The 15,915-nt window shown below is 38.3% G+C and overlaps 4 protein-coding genes across 7 annotated transcripts; 2 read left to right on the top strand and 2 right to left on the bottom strand.

Annotated features, from left to right (window-relative positions):
* Positions 1-590: 590 nt before the first annotated feature.
* LOC140965716 (uncharacterized) lies at positions 591-2,433 on the top strand. The gene is made up of 4 exons (XM_073425866.1): positions 591-1,245; positions 1,614-1,802; positions 1,875-2,057; positions 2,146-2,433. The coding sequence occupies exons 1-4, from the start codon at positions 928-930 to the stop codon at positions 2,389-2,391; spliced, it is 936 nt and encodes a 311-aa protein (XP_073281967.1). The 5' UTR covers positions 591-927; the 3' UTR covers positions 2,392-2,433.
* On the bottom strand, positions 2,139-3,473 carry LOC140965718 (uncharacterized protein At4g14100-like). The gene is made up of 3 exons (XM_073425868.1): positions 2,924-3,473; positions 2,678-2,842; positions 2,139-2,349 (listed from the first exon to the last, which is right to left on the bottom strand). Exons 1-3 carry the CDS (start codon positions 3,456-3,458, stop codon positions 2,318-2,320), a joined length of 732 nt encoding a protein of 243 aa, XP_073281969.1. The 5' UTR covers positions 3,459-3,473; the 3' UTR covers positions 2,139-2,317.
* Positions 3,474-3,715: 242 nt separating this feature from the next.
* Positions 3,716-13,228, bottom strand: LOC140965715 (uncharacterized). Of its 4 annotated transcripts, XM_073425865.1 has the most exons (6): positions 13,128-13,228; positions 11,854-11,966; positions 11,028-11,199; positions 6,189-6,760; positions 5,893-6,112; positions 3,716-5,187 (listed from the first exon to the last, which is right to left on the bottom strand). In XM_073425865.1, exons 4-6 carry the CDS (start codon positions 6,659-6,661, stop codon positions 3,835-3,837), a joined length of 2,046 nt encoding a protein of 681 aa, XP_073281966.1. In that variant the 5' UTR covers positions 6,662-6,760; positions 11,028-11,199; positions 11,854-11,966; positions 13,128-13,228; the 3' UTR covers positions 3,716-3,834. The 4 variants fall into 4 exon arrangements, with proteins under 4 accessions (XP_073281966.1, XP_073281965.1, XP_073281964.1 ...); XM_073425864.1 differs by lacking the exons at positions 11,854-11,966; positions 13,128-13,228 and adding an exon at positions 9,370-9,488 and having other exon boundaries at positions 11,028-11,046; XM_073425863.1 differs by lacking the exons at positions 11,028-11,199; positions 11,854-11,966; positions 13,128-13,228 and adding an exon at positions 9,370-10,777 and having other exon boundaries at positions 3,716-5,156; positions 5,973-6,112.
* Positions 13,114-15,534, top strand: LOC140965717 (uncharacterized). The gene is made up of 3 exons (XM_073425867.1): positions 13,114-13,221; positions 13,315-13,702; positions 14,635-15,534. Exons 1-3 carry the CDS (start codon positions 13,128-13,130, stop codon positions 15,077-15,079), a joined length of 927 nt encoding a protein of 308 aa, XP_073281968.1. The 5' UTR covers positions 13,114-13,127; the 3' UTR covers positions 15,080-15,534.
* The last annotated feature ends 381 nt before the right edge of the window (positions 15,535-15,915 follow it).

Here is a 15,915-nt window from a genome sequence, read left to right as displayed (position 1 = left end):
CGAGTGGAAATGGGAAAATATTACTATGGACTTTGTTGTGAGATTGCCGAGGACTATCAAGGGGTTTAATGCTATATGGGTAATAACGGATCCTCTTACGAAATCAGCGCTTTTTCTACCTATCAAGACGACATTCACCATGACACAGTATGTTGATTCGTATATTAGAGAGATAGTTCGTCTACATGGGATTCCCGTATCTATTGTTTCTGACAGAGATCCGAGATTTACATCATCTTTCTGGAAGAGTCTGCATGCAGCGATGATGACTAAATTGTTATTCAGCACAACATTCCATCCTCAAACCGATGGTCTGTCAGAGAGAGTGATTCAAATTTTAGAGGATCTACTTCGAGCTTGTGTGATCGATTTCCAAGGAAGTTGGGAACCGAAATTACCTCTAGCAAAGTTTACCTATAATAATAGCTATCAATCATCTATAGGGATGGCTCCTTACGAGGCACTATATGGAAAAAAATGTAGATCAACTATTCATTGGGATGAGGTTGGTGAAAGAAGAGAAATTGGTCCTAACGTGATCGAGCAGGCAACCGATCAATTCAGGTAATTTTGGCCATTTAATTTTTGTATTTTCAAGTACTGCAAAATTGGCTGAGTACCTAGAATGTTTGTTTTGGCTTGCTATTCAGTTTTCTTGTGGTGACATGTTGCCTACTCTGAATAGTGGTAGTTGTATTGTGGAATAAAACTTCAGGTTCTAATAGTCATTTTCAAATCTGAACTCTAGCTTAAAAGCATAAACGTAATGACATTTAGTGGGAGTTACTGGGAAACACCTAGTCAAACTTCAATAAGTAACCCAACACAGTTATTATTGGAGCTTTTTGATAATTTCATGATGATTCTCCTATGTTGAAGTTACCTGGGAGTTTTTATTATGATTGAGAGACTAAGCTCACATAATTAATGAGTTTGATTTGCAGGGAGCTTGTTCAGTCTGGAAAAGACATTGAAAGTGCATACTGGGAACTCGTAGTGAAAGATATCCAAGATGCATGCAAACTGTTTGAGTCAATTTATGATCAAACAGATGGGGGTGATGGATACGTCTCTGTTGAAGTTTCACCCAGGCTTGCTGACGATTCTGAGAACACTATACATGCTGCTAAATGGCTTCATCAATGGGTTGATCGTCCTAATGTCTACATAAAAATTCCTGCTACAGCTGCGTGTATCCCTTTCATCAAGGAAGTCATTGCACAAGGAATAAGTGTTAATGTGACAGTAAGATCATTCTTTGCATCCATTTATTGGACTAAATTATTGATAAAATTTGAGGTGGTCATGTTTTTAAGGTGTCTACAAACCTTTGCGAGTAGTAACCCCGAGCAAATATTTCATTGGTCTATGCAATCTATGGGTCGTGAATCAGTTATAGTAAGGGGGGCCTTTTGGGGGACTTTTTACTGGATACATGAAGGTTTTGGGGAACTAACATGCTGCGAGATGATGTAGCATTCATATGTTGTGCTGCCGCACATGCAGACACATTTAGTTGGTCTCATTCCTTTGATTAAGCTAAATTTTTTGCCTTCGTATGAAAAAATGAAACAAATGTTAGATGCTGATATTGATCATGTCGATGTGTGCAGCTGATATTCTCGCTTGCTAGATATGAAGCAGTGATTGATGCTTACCTGGACGGTCTCGAGGCATCTGGGCTCAGCGATCTCTCCCGAGTCACAAGTGTCGCATCTTTCTTTGTTAGTCGAGTCGATACCCTGGTTGACAAGATACTGGAGAAAACTGGAACACCGGAAGCACTTGATCTTAGGGGGAAGGTAATCCATAATAATAAAAGTACGGGAATCGCTTGAAACCTGTTTCATGGAGTAGAGTATTTTATTTGACAGGCTGCGACTGCTCAAGCAACTCTTGCTTACCAGTTGTACCAAAAAAAATTCTCTGGTCCAAGATGGGACTCTCTGGTAAAGAAAGGAGCCAAAAAACAGAGGCTTCTGTGGGCCTCAACTAGTGTTAAGAATCCAGCTTACTCAGACACACTATATGTGGCTCCTCTCATTGGACCAGACACAGTTAGCCATCTTGTCCTTATATTCTGTTTGCTAGAAAGAGGGTATTATTTTTTGTCTTCATTCAATATTGAGTACTTACTGGTTATAGGTGTCCACCATGCCTGATCAAGCACTCGAAGCATTTATTGATCATGGTTCTGTGGCAAGAACAATTGACACTAATGTGTCGGAAGCTGAAGGTATATACAGTGCCCTCGAGAAGTTGGGAATCAACTGGGGTTATGTTGGCTCGCAGCTTGAGCTGGAAGGAGTGGACGCCTTTAAGAAGAGCTTCGATAGCTTGCTCGACAGCCTGCAAGAGAAAGCAAATTCTCTAAAACTAGTCAGTCTCTGAACCCGTTCGGATTCGCAGTATTAATAATGTAGAAACTCGGAAACGGTGGGAAACATGTAATTTCACCATGTAATTTCACCATAGACTCGACCTTTCGTAATATCATCAAAGATAAAGCACTAAACTAAAATGGGCACGGCAATAATATTCATCACAGCCAACTTCAATATTATTGTAAACGACTCATTACTCCATTGAATGAGTATCATCAAACAAACATCCTAAAAAATCCAACACAACGACAAAACCTGCTTATTCACAATCATACGCTATGGATGCTAATAACCTTGGCTCAGCCCTTGTGGTTGAGGATTCCAAAACCGGCGACCAACATCTTCTTTGAGATGAGAATGAGATCCACCCATATCCTCAAAACAGTAAACAGGGGCCTGCCATTCACCGTCTTCGAGCACAGCTCCAACTTCAAACGTCATCACATGGATCGACCTCCCTGCAAGAATCCAAGGCAACAAAATTCATGTATGACTATAAATTTTTACTGAGTCGGGTTTTTATACTACAGAGAGAGTACCCGTGTAAAAGACCCAATGGACGGGCCTCTTAGTGACGACATCCTCATAATACCATATAAAAGAAATCTTTTGCCACACATTGCAGAGGAAGCCGTCCACCTGCTGCTGGCCGAGATACACGGCTCCATCGAGCCAATTGGGGCGGAGAATTCCGACTTCAAGCTGAGCCGAGCGGCACTCTTTGGTGGAATCCCTAGTGTAGAGGAATGAGGTGCCGTTATTCCACTCTAGGTCGTATAAGAGCTGGCCTAACTGATCCTGAATAATGTTGAAGTTGCGGCCGTTGGGCCAGTCGTACCAGAGGTCGATGATGCTGAGTGAGCCGCTGTAATTGACGAAGAGAATGGAGTGGAATTGGAGTGGCCATGGCGTGGGCTTTGGAGATTCCGCTGCTAACACTGAATTGGTGACCAGCAGGAGGAGATGATAGATGAGAAAGGAAGAACCCATTGGTGATGGTAACACGAACGCGATGCTATCTATGTCCACAGTTAATGTCAAAGTGTTGTTTGGTTGATAAAAGTTTGACTTCATTTATTTAATTAAATAATATTCACTGTATTCTATTGAATAATCCAAAAATTCACCGCATAATTTGAATACATACGGGTTCATTTTACTAGAATTAAATGCATTCAACCCACGACGACGATAGAAGGAACTGCTATATGAATACCATAAAAAATTCTTAAAATCATACTCGACAATGGCTTCGTATCTAAAAGGTGTTCAGAAAGGAAGAAGCACCATCATTGTTGTTTGTGGTCAGACAAGAAGACGGTCAGTCAGCATTCACTAATTCGCGTCGAATAGATTAAACATAACAGAAGTATAGCCTCAAACTTGCAAATCTCACAATTAAATTTTTTTGTACCATACTGTACACAAAGGAAAATTATGCATAGGCACTCTATATATACTTCAACCCCGAGACATACTGTCGTTTGGATATTAGATATTGGGATAAGGAATATATCACTCCCAGAAGGCCCAAAATTTTAATCTTCATAACATCCGTTATCATGACCGATGGAAGGTTGAGTGGCATCGTAAGCAGTGGCTTTGCATCAGCCTGCTTAGTGTAGCTCCAAACAAAACGATTGAAAAGGATGTGACTAGGTAATGTTAAAATAAGCAGAGACATATTCTTGACTGCAAAAACCCAATTCGGTCCCCCGATTTTAACACTCCATCCTGCACTTCCATGCCACACATCTTCCCATATGCTGTGCAGTGAAGTCAAGACCAAGTATGCCGAGAGGACCACTGTAACAGGGAAGTACCTCTGCTTGTCCCCAAATCCCGCAAAAAAATCCGAATCCTGGTTAAGCAGCAGCAAGATCGGTGCCAAGAAGAATATAGCCCGATTTGAGCCACCTGAGAGTTGTACGTTCAAGATCAGGCATATAGCAAAGCACATTATAGTAGCAACATTACCGACTGCAGGCATCCAGGCCCCTTCTGCAGCCATCCTGTTAATGGTAAAGATTGGCACAGTAGAAGCTCTTCGTTGCTGCATAAATCTCAATTTTGGAGGAACATCAGCAGAACCACTTTGGCCAGACTGGCTATGCCCAAGTCCACCCTTTTTGGTGATCTTCTCCCGCATAAGAGAAGCCAGCTCAAACTTTATTTCAAGTGCTATAAGCATGAAGATGGTTGCATATAGACCAAGTAGAGAGGTCCTTGCACCCTCAACAGCCAGAAACATAGCAACATTGTTGTCTTCCTCTGTCATGTCTACAATTTCATTCTCACCAAGGATGGTCTTGCTGATTCTAACCTGCCCCTCCAAAAGATATGTCACTGGAAAAAGGGCAACAATAAATGCAAATACCCAAGGCAGAAGATTTGTGCTTGAGGCGGAAGGTAAATGAGTGAAGACCACAAATACAGAAGTGCATATCATCGTAATGATTACAAGGGCATGTAGTATAGCCGCTTGCAGGAAGTACTCGGCAGATATGTATATTCCGAGAACAATTCCCACAGCTATGGAGTAAAATGTCCTAAACTCAACAATGTACTTGATGGGAATAATGGAGGTGATGGCTGCAAGAGTCAGGACAATTGCAGCAATTAGCAACCATGATGGCCAGGTAGGCTTCAAGGCCATGAAACCATATATGGAGATATCATCACCAGACTGACGAGCAGCTCCAATTAAGTCTGAGTGATAAGTCCAGGACACGGGAATCGGAGGCTGCATCAGTATAAACAAGAGACCAGTCGCTACAATCAACACCAAGCATCTCTTAGCCGACTTCAAGAAAAGGGAGAAAAATATACAGTTAACATCTAGTTATGATAAAAGTCAATGTGAACTCACAGAAATAAGCAGTGAATGCCACGATTAGATGTAACAAGTGCAACATAATATAATATTCAATTTATAACAAAGCCATTACTTAGGGCAACCACTGAGAGGCAATGTGATGCTAAGCATTGATAGCGAAATAAAATGTATTTGAGCACAGAATTCAAAGGACAACAATAAATAATTAAATCTTCCCATTCAATATCAGTCAAGTCAAGTGAATTGATAGGAGTTATGTTTCCACCTACCTGTTCGCAAAACCACCACATAAAATTAAAGTCACCAAAGTTCAAATCATTTTCAGAGGGTTTCCTGATATTGATACTTATTGCTGTTGTTAAGTCTCACAGTGATAGCCCCTTTATGGGCATTAATGAAGAGAGAAAACGATATTTAAGAAAACACCTCAACAATTAAGCAAATAATAAGTGTAAATGTTTTCTTAAATATCGTTTTCTCTCTTCATTAATGCCCATAAAGGGGCTATCACTGTGAGACTTAACAACAGCAATAAGTATCAATATCAGGAAACCCTCTGAAAATGATTTGAACTTTGGTGACTTTAATTAACAATTAAGCAAATAATAAGTGTAAATGATTATCAATGTCGAGCAATACAGCACAAGAGGAATTACAAGTAATGAATGATACCATGACATGGGAAAAGTGCAGAGCAACAATCGGCACACAAGTTAATCCAGTCAAAAGAATGCAAGAGCCTATAAGCAAACCATCGGTTGGAGGCCTCCCGTTCCAACACTGAAGGGCTTCAAAGATTGTATCACGACAGAACCAGACAGATAAAGAAACGACGCCTGCATGAGCATAACCCTGCCAAGGTTTCATCTTTGATATAGCTTTTGATTTCTCCCTGAAAAATAATGAGACAAATGAAGTTGAAGACAATAAGAGGTAACATCTAAATTTAAAATATGAATGGTCTGTACTTATAAAGCAGCAGTGGAGGAGAGATTGCTAATAAAAGAACAGCTGAGACCCAAATGACATTCCTTGAGGCCATAAAAAGCATAGATAGCTTTGAGGAATATAAGCAAATAAGAATCCAAAATGCCTTCGATCTGACTCTGCCATCCATAAAAAGTCTCCTCACAATTGCTAAACCCACACAAGTAGTCATGGCAACCATATAACTTGGATACATAACATCGTCATCCATCCCATAGTAGTACACATTTGAGTAGTTAAAAAATTTATTTTCAATATGACACAGTAATACTGCGTGGCTGATCAGTCCAGCTTCAGTCAGGAAATGAAGTTTTGACGGAAGCACCGCTAAACCAGGAACAACCATTGCCAGGATTACACTGCCAACAATAAGCTTACAGAAGGATTTCAATGACATGCCTGCTATCCAAATATTGAGGTTCCAATAGTTATGAATAACAAACCACATCACCATCAAGCTCCCCAGAACAACAAAAGCAGTGTAGGATGACAATCTTTTCTTTGTGAAAAAGTGAGCGATATAAAATCCAGCGACCGATGGAAGTGGGATGAACTGCAAGAGAGAGGGTATTAAAATTCACACTATTATTTCTCTTCAGTTTACAATAAACTTTCACTATGCATATAAAAGTCTTACCCGCGGAAATTAAAACTTCAAGTAGACAAAGCAAGAAATAGATGGTCAATAGATGGATTATACACTGGGTGAATAAGATTAACTTCTTCAGGAAACATTGTAGCCTAAACAGTCAATCAGTATAAGTCAAAATATTGTTTTGGTCAAGTTTTAAATTTTTTCAAATTGGATTGTTTAATCATAAAGATGAAACAGAAATGGATCATGCAAAAATTAACACCAACCAGTATTAGTCGTGAGAATCAAGTTCTGGATATTACAAACGGTAGAACTGTGTTGGATAACAGATGGAATTACACAATCTTCGCGAACCAAAAGAAAAAGAGTTTTGGAAGATATTGTGTACAGAAACTACAAGTAATATAAAATAAAGCAAAATATGTTCTCTTGCTTGAGTAACACGACACATGATCACCAACTATAGTACAGCCTAGTGTAAATTAAAATGCAAACATTTGCAGGTAAAAACGTATGAACTATCCCAACCTAATCCACACTTTAGAAAACACAGATTATCAAGACCTCTGCTTCACCTTGTAATTCTAAAATAGCACAAGCTGTATCTTCAAATGCTAACTCAGAAATGAAAACTCAGAACACTAAAAAAGTAAGCTTACCAGTTCTCACAGGATTGGCTAATAGTAACTAGAACAGATATTCTTTTTGAAGGTAATCAATCTAAAAAACCTTATCGCCATATTCAAAGGAAACTAACAGTCCCAAACATGGTTTGCTGAAACGGTATCGGAAAGGCCGGAACGGGAACGACGCCCACCTTGACGAAGTTCCGGGGTGTGAACGTTGATGCTTTGGAGCGTCGTTATTTAGATAGAAAATGGCGTGTTATCGGTGGAACGGAACGGATCGACGAAACGACACGGAATGGAACTGTAAAAAGAAAAAAAAGGAATACGAGCTCTTTGTTTGGGTCACCCACTCTTCTTATTTTTTTTATTATTTTTTGTGAAGAGCCCACTCTTCTTATTTTTTTTATTTTTGTTTTTATTTTTTTCACTATTCTTATCGTGGGTAAATGATTTCATAAATGATCCATATAATTTGTGTAGATTTCATAATTTGTATAACTCGACCCATTCTTTTTAATTTGTATAGATTTCATAAATGATACATAAAATATGAACTTTTAACAAATTGATAGAAGAATATAAAAATACTCGATCTATTTTATCAATTATGTATAGGGGTGTCAAAATCAGACACGACCCACCAACCCGACACACGATTCAACCCGAAAAAAATAAGGTTTGGGTTTGGGGTTTTCGGGTTCGGGTCAGATCCGGTTGGACCCGATAGCTGACCCGAAAAAAATGATAGGGTTGGGTGGGTTGACACAAAAATTTTAAATTTTTTTTAAAAAAAATTAATTAATAAATATTGCCTACATTTTTATATATTGTATGTCTGAAAAAATATTTATTGTATATTTATATCATAAATTTTCATAATTTAATATTTATTTTGAATATTTTTTTATTTTCTAAACAATTGTTTATTTGATTTAGCAAATATATTTTATTTTTCTACAATTAAACTTTCAAATTTAAATCATATATATTAGAGAGATTTTGTTATTATGTTTTAAATTAATTTTTTTTTGAATTTTATTTAACTTTCGGTAAAAAAAATTTAAAAAAAAAATTCGAAATCAGGTTAATCGGGTTGAGCGAGTTGATCGTGTTGATTCGGGTTCAGGTTCGGGTTGAGTGTTTTCGGGTTGACTCAGGTTCGGGTTGAGCAATTTTTGAATAGTATTATTGCTCAACCCGACCCGACCCACCCGAATTGACACTCTTAATTATTTATTTAATAAAGTTAATTTTGAAAGTATATTTAAAATATATTAAAAATAATTTTAAAATGTAAATTTAGAATATAAGTGAAACTTGTTGTAGATTGCAATAATTACATATTAATTTAAATAAAATGCAAATTTTGAAAAATGATATTGGTCAAACTATTTACTATATTGTTTTAAACAAATAATCTATTTAAATGATATTTATTTTGATTTACGTATTTTTAAATATTTTCTCAAAATTTTCAATTTATATTAATTTTTAAAAAATATTCGCGCCGTGATCGTTCCGCGAAATGTCATGAGAACTGGAATGGTGACCTCCGCGACAGTCTCCACGACCGCGATTGCGAACCATGGTCCCAAAACATTGTCAACGTTACCACAAGGCATGAATGCACAGAAACCTGTTACGCTAACATTCAAACATGTTGACATAGTCTGTTGAATGAAGATACTCGTTCCATTTTCCAAATTCCAAACATCAAAATTAAAATTGCACATGGTTTTTCAAAAAGTTGGAATTAGTATAGATTCAAGGAACAAGAGTATTCTTAAAGGATCGAAAAGTGGGATATACTTGCAGCATATGATTACACAGAACTAAATCAAAACAAAATACATAAAAGCACCGCATCAAGGGAAAATTTCATATTCCTAAAAAATAAAGGAGGTCCGTTGGAAGCAAGTGAATATGGATAGGGCGTACCAGAATAGGAAATCCCACAACTACAGCCCCAGAAGCACTGACAATTATGGCCAAAGCAGTAAAAAGCAGTGAGCTGAAAGCATCTGAAATCATACCAACAGCATATGCAGCAGCAGCACCTGCTCCCCCAAGCATTGTAATGGTTACCAAGAGATAATTCTGTGGTGGTGGGACATGAATATACCGCCCAAATGAAGGGAAAACAACCCTAACCTCCAAACAAACAACCACAATGACCAACGCCAACGAACCATTGACAAACCTAATACTGTGCAATTGGCTCTCTTTCTTAGTAACCCACCAAAGCGCCCCTCTTGTGGAGGCGTAAAGCTGAAACAGAAACGGAATGAAGAAAAGAAGAAAAGCATCGCAAACAGCTGCACTGGAAGAAAAAATTACAGAATAGTGGGATGCTAGTTGAAACAGTGACGGGAAGAACAAAAGATTCAAAGTGTGCACGCAACTCTCTAGCTGCCCAAGAATAAAAATGTCATCGGGCACCTCACCGCCATGGTAACTGACTTGTTCCTTAAATTTGAAGGAAGATACCCGAGGAATTGAGTAAAGCCAATAGAAAATGCAATTAAAAACCATAAGATAATACGCGGCATTAATAACACCCACGGCGGAAACGGTTGCCCACGTGAACAGCACGGAGGCAATGAGTGGAGCACAGGCAAATAACAGGCGTTCAAGAGCGAGCACAATAGTGGGATATTCAATTTGAATCCACTTGAACTGAAGTGAAACCCAAACACCGATTAAGAAATTAGCCAACGCACAAGTAATGGCAGCGAGGAGAGCGAGAGGAACGTGGCTGAAGGAGTAACAGAGAGCTGAGCTGAAGAAGAAAGCTATCTGAGCAACGATGAGGGAGAACCAGACGGTAAAGAAGGAACCTGATTTAAAGTTTAGAGAATCAAGAATGTAGGCAATCATTAACCCCAGCAAGAGGATAGCAACCACTGGTGCGCCACCAAGGTCGAGGAGAAAGGTGGCAGAGGGAACCAGGGAAACGGCGATCCTAGCGTTGTGGAAAAAGGAAGAGGAGAATCTGGAGTTGCTGGAGGAGGAACTGGCGCGGCGGCTGCTGGAACTACCGGCATAGTAGGAGTTGGAACCAGGGCTAGAATTAGGGTTTAGATCGGAGTTGTAGGACGAAGAAGAAGTGGGGAAAGAGGGAGCGCTGGCGGAGGAGGGTATATAAGGGCGAAGGGACCGCGGTTGGAGCTCAGGCGGCAGCATATCCGCAGGTGCGGTGTTTGATTTCCGAGATTGGAATCGATGTGAGCAATGAGTCAAAGGAGAGCTGGTGCTTCCGATGGACGTGTGCAAGTGCGTAGGGATTTGGAGCGAGCTTGAACGTATTTTTATTTATATTTTTTCATGTACACCACACTAGACTCGGGTTTTTCGTTTTTTTCCTTTTTTTATTAAGAAGAAAATAAAAATGTTATCTACTGCTGCCTACAAATGAGTTTTGAATCCAAAGAAATCCCAAGATCGTTCACTCTTGTTGTAAAAAATTATAATAATTAATGTCTTTAAATACTCGCTAACTATAATTGAAAACTTGCTCCAATCCAAGGCATTCGCAAAAGGAGGTCAGAATGATAATATCAAAACTGGGATGAAAAACTAATCATTGTCGTATTTACCTTGTAACCCTTTACATGCAGGTTGTATTTGCTTTTCCTAAACCCTTCCTCATACAGAAAAGATGGATGCCCTGAGAATATACTAAAAGAAGTACTATTTGCCCAAAAACTTAATATCTCTTTTCGTATGCGAGAGTTCTGCACTCGACCGCCAAAGAACACAAGTTTGTTTCTGCAATTACACCCCCATAACAATGTTACCTTTTCATGCATTCGATTTTTCACTCCATTAATACACGAGCCTTTAATAAATCACATTAACATAGCTCCTAAGATTTTGAGCCATCTAGTTTGCTTGATATATATACATTTTTTCTTTGAAACATATATATCCACTTTCTTTTACAAAATTGTATGAGAAACAGTTATACTCGGATGCACACCTTATCATTAAAATCTGGTAGACCCCAAATTTCTGTGAGGCAAATTAAGAAAAATGCAAAAATGTAAGGTGAAACTCAGAACTGTTAGTATCATTCTTAATTTATGCCATAACATGCTATGCTAGTAGCGTATATAAATCTGGGAAACAAAGGATAATCGGCATACTAGAATTCCCAATTTCCTCAATGCAACCAGGATTTGCTATAGAAAATGATTTTCCACTTTTAACTTTAGATCTCTCCGAACAATCTTGTTAAGGTTTAAAGCCACAAACACACACAATAACGCAAATAACCGGTAGCATTTTTAGGCAGAATTATGAATCTATTACTTGAGTGGGTATTTGTAAATAAGAATCTTTTCTATGTAAATAATTTCTAAGAACCCAACCAGGTAATGCAATGATGAATCAGATTTTTCTATGAATCTAAAGAAAGAATACCTAGCATTTAGAGGATTCAAGAATTGATTGTCAGCATGTGGCCAAACTTGAGGCAATGCTATATCTTTGTGAGCAGAGTAGAGCCTTTGAAAATAGCTGGATGAGCAAGTAATCTGGATGGCATTATTAAGCAAAGAAAAATTGTTGAATGTTGCCTCCCTCCCAACTGAATGACAGCAGATAAAGAGTGATTGAAACCTTCAGAAGCTTTCCAAAACTCAAACTCGGAGCTAATCCTTAAAATATATTGTGCAATAAAATTGGAAATGGATGACTCTGAATGCAGAAGGGGGTGATTACGCATAGCATTGAAGGAAAAGGGCATGAAGAAGTGAGCTTCCTCATAATGTTGAGTAATGAGTGAACTCTTGAGAAGAGCCAGCTCAAAAGCATGTTCATTGAAATAATTCCCAAGTTTTGGATTCATGGGGTTAGGATGGGGAAGTAAAACACGGGCAAAAAGGGATGAATCCTTGTTCATGAATGCATATGGATACACAAAAATCTTGAGCGTTTGTAACATCTCCTGATAATCTGCATTGAAAAGTTGCCAATTGTGATAAGGGTTGGCCTTGCTCTCTATATACATTGGATGTGGAGTTAAAATAGGGCATCGACACGTGCTGTTGCTATGACAAATCAGATTCAAGAGAAGAAAATGGTAGACGGCATTGGTCACACTCGAGGTTGTTCTTATGTGGATTTTGAAGCTGGAAAACAATGGATGAGTTTGCTACATTGCGTGCGGACCATAAAACTTATGGTAGCAAGGATAAAATTTTCAAGGTGGTAAACAAGAGGACAACAAATGTTGGGAGTAACAGGAAATATGGGTTCCAACTGGTTCGATAGGTAGCTCCTCCTCGCTGCTTTACTCTGCTTGAGAATCTCCGACAAAGGAGCCTCTGTTGTACTTTTTTATATTTTATTTTTGAAGCATTTGGCAGTGATGTTAAAAATAAGCAGTGACAAAGAAATCTGTTTTACTATTTTTCAGATAAAAGCTAAACATAGTTGGGTATACGTATGTGCTTCCACCATACCAGACCAATAATCTACACTACACAACCCCTGTACAGTAAAACCTGGATAACCATTTTCTTTTAAAAAAGAACAAATCTCACTCAACTGCAAAATATTCTAGAAAACGGACTGGTAATGTGAGAGAGGGAGATATTAAAATTCCATGAGTTGAACACGGACTGAAAAATCAAATAAATTTCCATAGCAATGAACACAATAATTCAATCAATTCTGGGTGGCTCTTCACTTACATGACTATGGAAAAACCAGCAGTTGGTAGAGAAGGTGCAGCGGGAGCTGGTGGAGGCCACTACAGACGGATTTTCCCAAAACCAAAGTTCCCTGGTCGGTACTTTTTAATTTTCATTTAAATTTTAAAATATTGAATTATTTGCATATTATTAGTTAAGGATAATAAAACGGGTTTCCGATACGAAGTCGGGTTTAAAACCCGACCCATCGTTTATTATACCAAAGAGAATACCATCCGAGACAAGGTTATTGAACTGAAGAAAAAAGAAATGGGGCGATGGGGGACTATTGCAGTAGCGATAGCGGTGGTTGGATTTGTCATGAGGAAGAGTCCGATTCAGCTGTTGGGTGGTCGAGGGAAGGTAATGCAGTGGTTGATGGACACGTCCGATCGATTGGGGTATTGGGCCATCCCTGCCTATGTCGGACTCCACACCCTAAGTTTGGCTCTTTGCCTGCCCTGCGCCGTCTTTTTCGAGGCGGGGGCATCTATGCTCTTTGGGTTCTTGCCTGCCTTGTTTTGTGTCTTCTCCGCAAAGGTCCTCGGAGCCTCTCTCTCCTTCTGGATCGGCAGGTTTTGATTCTTTGTAACCCTTTTCTCTGCTTCCTTTTAATTTTGCTGTCTTTCGGCGAAATCATCTTTTGAATCTGAGAGGAATATTACGAGAGTTGGTGATGTTTATGAGATGTTGAAACAATGTTTAACTAATTCGTAACGAGAATTCACCAATTTGGAGCCCAACTCGTACGGTAAATGGAAAAAAAAGGAAAAAAATTACATGGCGTCATGATTATTAGGTTTTATAGAGGCGTTCAACTTTTTATGTGGACGCAGCTTCTCCTTTCTGTCAGCTAGTTTTCATGAAATGCATTCGGTTGTGCTAAAAAGTTTTCTTTTTTCTATTTTTGCCTTTCCCTAGAAATGTTATTGTATACTTGAAAATGGGGCAAGAATTCTGATGCTACCAAAAAAAATAACACCCAATAAAATAAATAAATAATCACGAACCAATTTCTTCAATAAAACTGAATGGAACCTCCCCAAAAATATTTGTGTATAAAAAAGGGGTGAGATGACCCATGGACGTGTTAGCTTTAACATAGATATACCACTCTATAATACTTCTAATTTTCCCCCTGTTGATATTCTTCCTTCGCAGCATCACTGTTTTTTGTTTTTCTTGAAATGATAAACAAGGTTTATTTTTCAACAGCTCTTTGTGCATGGCGAATTCGGGAGCTGAATGTTTACCAATTTGTAACAATTTTATTTTATCTTCATGTCACTATATCTAAGAAATATCGTGGAGGTGAATTAATGAATGGAAGGGATTTTTCGCGAAATATGTTGCCTTCTATATATTGCCAATCTCATTGCTATTTTTGTCTGATACATGAAATACAACTGGCTATCTATAAACTGTCCGATTTAATTTAGTTGCTGTGTGGTGGGCATGAAAACCTAGTTTACCTGTGATTTAAAATTAATTCGTGTTTATATGGAAGGCTTGTCTTCAAAAGTTCTGGCTCTACAGTTCAGTGGGTACAGCGAAACAAGTACTTTCACCTGCTTTCAAGGGGAGTTGAGCAAGATGGGTGGAGATTTGTTCTTCTTGCCCGCTTCTCACCTGTACCATCCTATGTCATAAATTATGCACTGGCTGCTACAAAAGTTGGGTTTCTTGTGGACTTCTTGCTTCCAACAGTAATTGGCTGCCTGCCCATGATCTTGCAGAACACTTCCATTGGCAGCCTTGCAAGTGCTGCTGTAGCTTCAGCATCTGGGTCTCAGAGATCTCAGGTTTGGTCATATACCTTTCCTCTTCTCGGAATCTTATCAAGCATTCTTATATCCCTGAGAATCAAAAAATATTCTTCTGCCTTCACAATTTCTGATCTTCCACCTGCTGAGATCTCTCATGACACTTCTGATGCTGTTAAAGCAAGGTAAGGTGTCATGAAAAAATAATTTCAAATATGTTAACTGGAATTCCTATTTACTTAAATCACCAAAAGACAAGATTCTGTTTACTGGAGTGATATGCGGTATGACATTGTTTTCCCTTGGTCAATCTCTTAATAGCTTACGTCACTATTAACGAAACCTTAGACACAGTCCGAAAACAGTGAACTAGTAGTAGACATGAAGATTCAGAGTGCAGTGAACTGAGTTAACAGACATGAAGTGCTTCATTATATCTCCTTTGTTTGTGCCATCAAGCACTGAATGTCTCCTGGGGCACACAGTGATAAATTTGTTACTTGTCCTTACTGATGTTTTTTCTTCAAAAAGTGTGGGATCGGGTGTCATGTTTAGTTCCATGGAGAGTTATTTCAAATCCACCAATTTGTTACTTTTTGCAAATCTGATGGTAATTGTGATGAATATGATTGTCATTTCAAGTCTCTCCTAAAATCAAATCTCTTTCATTCGACCGTAACATAATGTATTAAACTAGCTGCATATGACACATTGTGTTCAAGCTAGGTTCATTCACTCGCATCTAGTGATGATCCACCCACGTAAAACATAAATGGGGAGTGAAGGAGAAGATTTTGATTGGTTAATATTAGCCTTTTGAACAATTTATTAATTTTTTAATAAGTTAAAATTTAGAAATAATAAAAATATCATATCGTTCCAAAAAATATTTCAATAAAAATATTATTTTAATTTGTATCCGTCGTTTGTGAAATCCGTGGGATAGATGGATTCATTTTCTCATGAATAAAAATAATAAATCTGCATGACTGACAATTGAAAATTATTATTTTAATGCAAATACT

Source organism: Primulina huaijiensis, unplaced genomic scaffold (genome assembly GCF_012295235.1).
Source record: "Primulina huaijiensis isolate GDHJ02 unplaced genomic scaffold, ASM1229523v2 scaffold13109, whole genome shotgun sequence".
Classification (NCBI taxonomy): Eukaryota; Viridiplantae; Streptophyta; class Magnoliopsida; order Lamiales; family Gesneriaceae; genus Primulina; species Primulina huaijiensis.
Note: the sequence above shows the minus strand (reverse complement) of the source record. Positions and strands in the feature narration are given on the sequence as shown.

Excerpts from the sequence above, each read along its gene's own strand:
- LOC140965716 (XM_073425866.1), top strand. The coding sequence starts at position 928 with ATGAGTTTGATTTGCAGGGAGCTTGTTCAGTCTGGAAAAGACATTGAA. Across the intron at positions 1,246-1,613 it reads GAATAAGTGTTAATGTGACA|CTGATATTCTCGCTTGCTAG; the intron begins GTAAGATCATTC and ends CGATGTGTGCAG. Across the intron at positions 2,058-2,145 it reads CTCTCATTGGACCAGACACA|GTGTCCACCATGCCTGATCA; the intron begins GTTAGCCATCTT and ends TACTGGTTATAG.
- LOC140965718 (XM_073425868.1), bottom strand. The coding sequence starts at position 3,458 with ATGAAGTCAAACTTTTATCAACCAAACAACACTTTGACATTAACTGTG. Across the intron at positions 2,843-2,923 it reads CCATTGGGTCTTTTACACGG|GGAGGTCGATCCATGTGATG; the intron begins GTACTCTCTCTG and ends GGATTCTTGCAG. Across the intron at positions 2,350-2,677 it reads ACCACAAGGGCTGAGCCAAG|GCTGTCGAGCAAGCTATCGA; the intron begins GTTATTAGCATC and ends TTTCTCTTGCAG.
- LOC140965715 (XM_073425862.1), bottom strand. The coding sequence starts at position 10,614 with ATGCTGCCGCCTGAGCTCCAACCGCGGTCCCTTCGCCCTTATATACCC. Across the intron at positions 6,113-6,188 it reads CCTCCACTGCTGCTTTATAA|GGAGAAATCAAAAGCTATAT; the intron begins GTACAGACCATT and ends ATTATTTTTCAG. Across the intron at positions 5,188-5,892 it reads TGCACTTTTCCCATGTCATG|TCGGCTAAGAGATGCTTGGT; the intron begins GTATCATTCATT and ends CTTTTCTTGAAG.
- LOC140965717 (XM_073425867.1), top strand. The coding sequence starts at position 13,128 with ATGACTATGGAAAAACCAGCAGTTGGTAGAGAAGGTGCAGCGGGAGCT. Across the intron at positions 13,222-13,314 it reads CCCAAAACCAAAGTTCCCTG|TCGGGTTTAAAACCCGACCC; the intron begins GTCGGTACTTTT and ends TCCGATACGAAG. Across the intron at positions 13,703-14,634 it reads CTCTCCTTCTGGATCGGCAG|GCTTGTCTTCAAAAGTTCTG; the intron begins GTTTTGATTCTT and ends TTTATATGGAAG.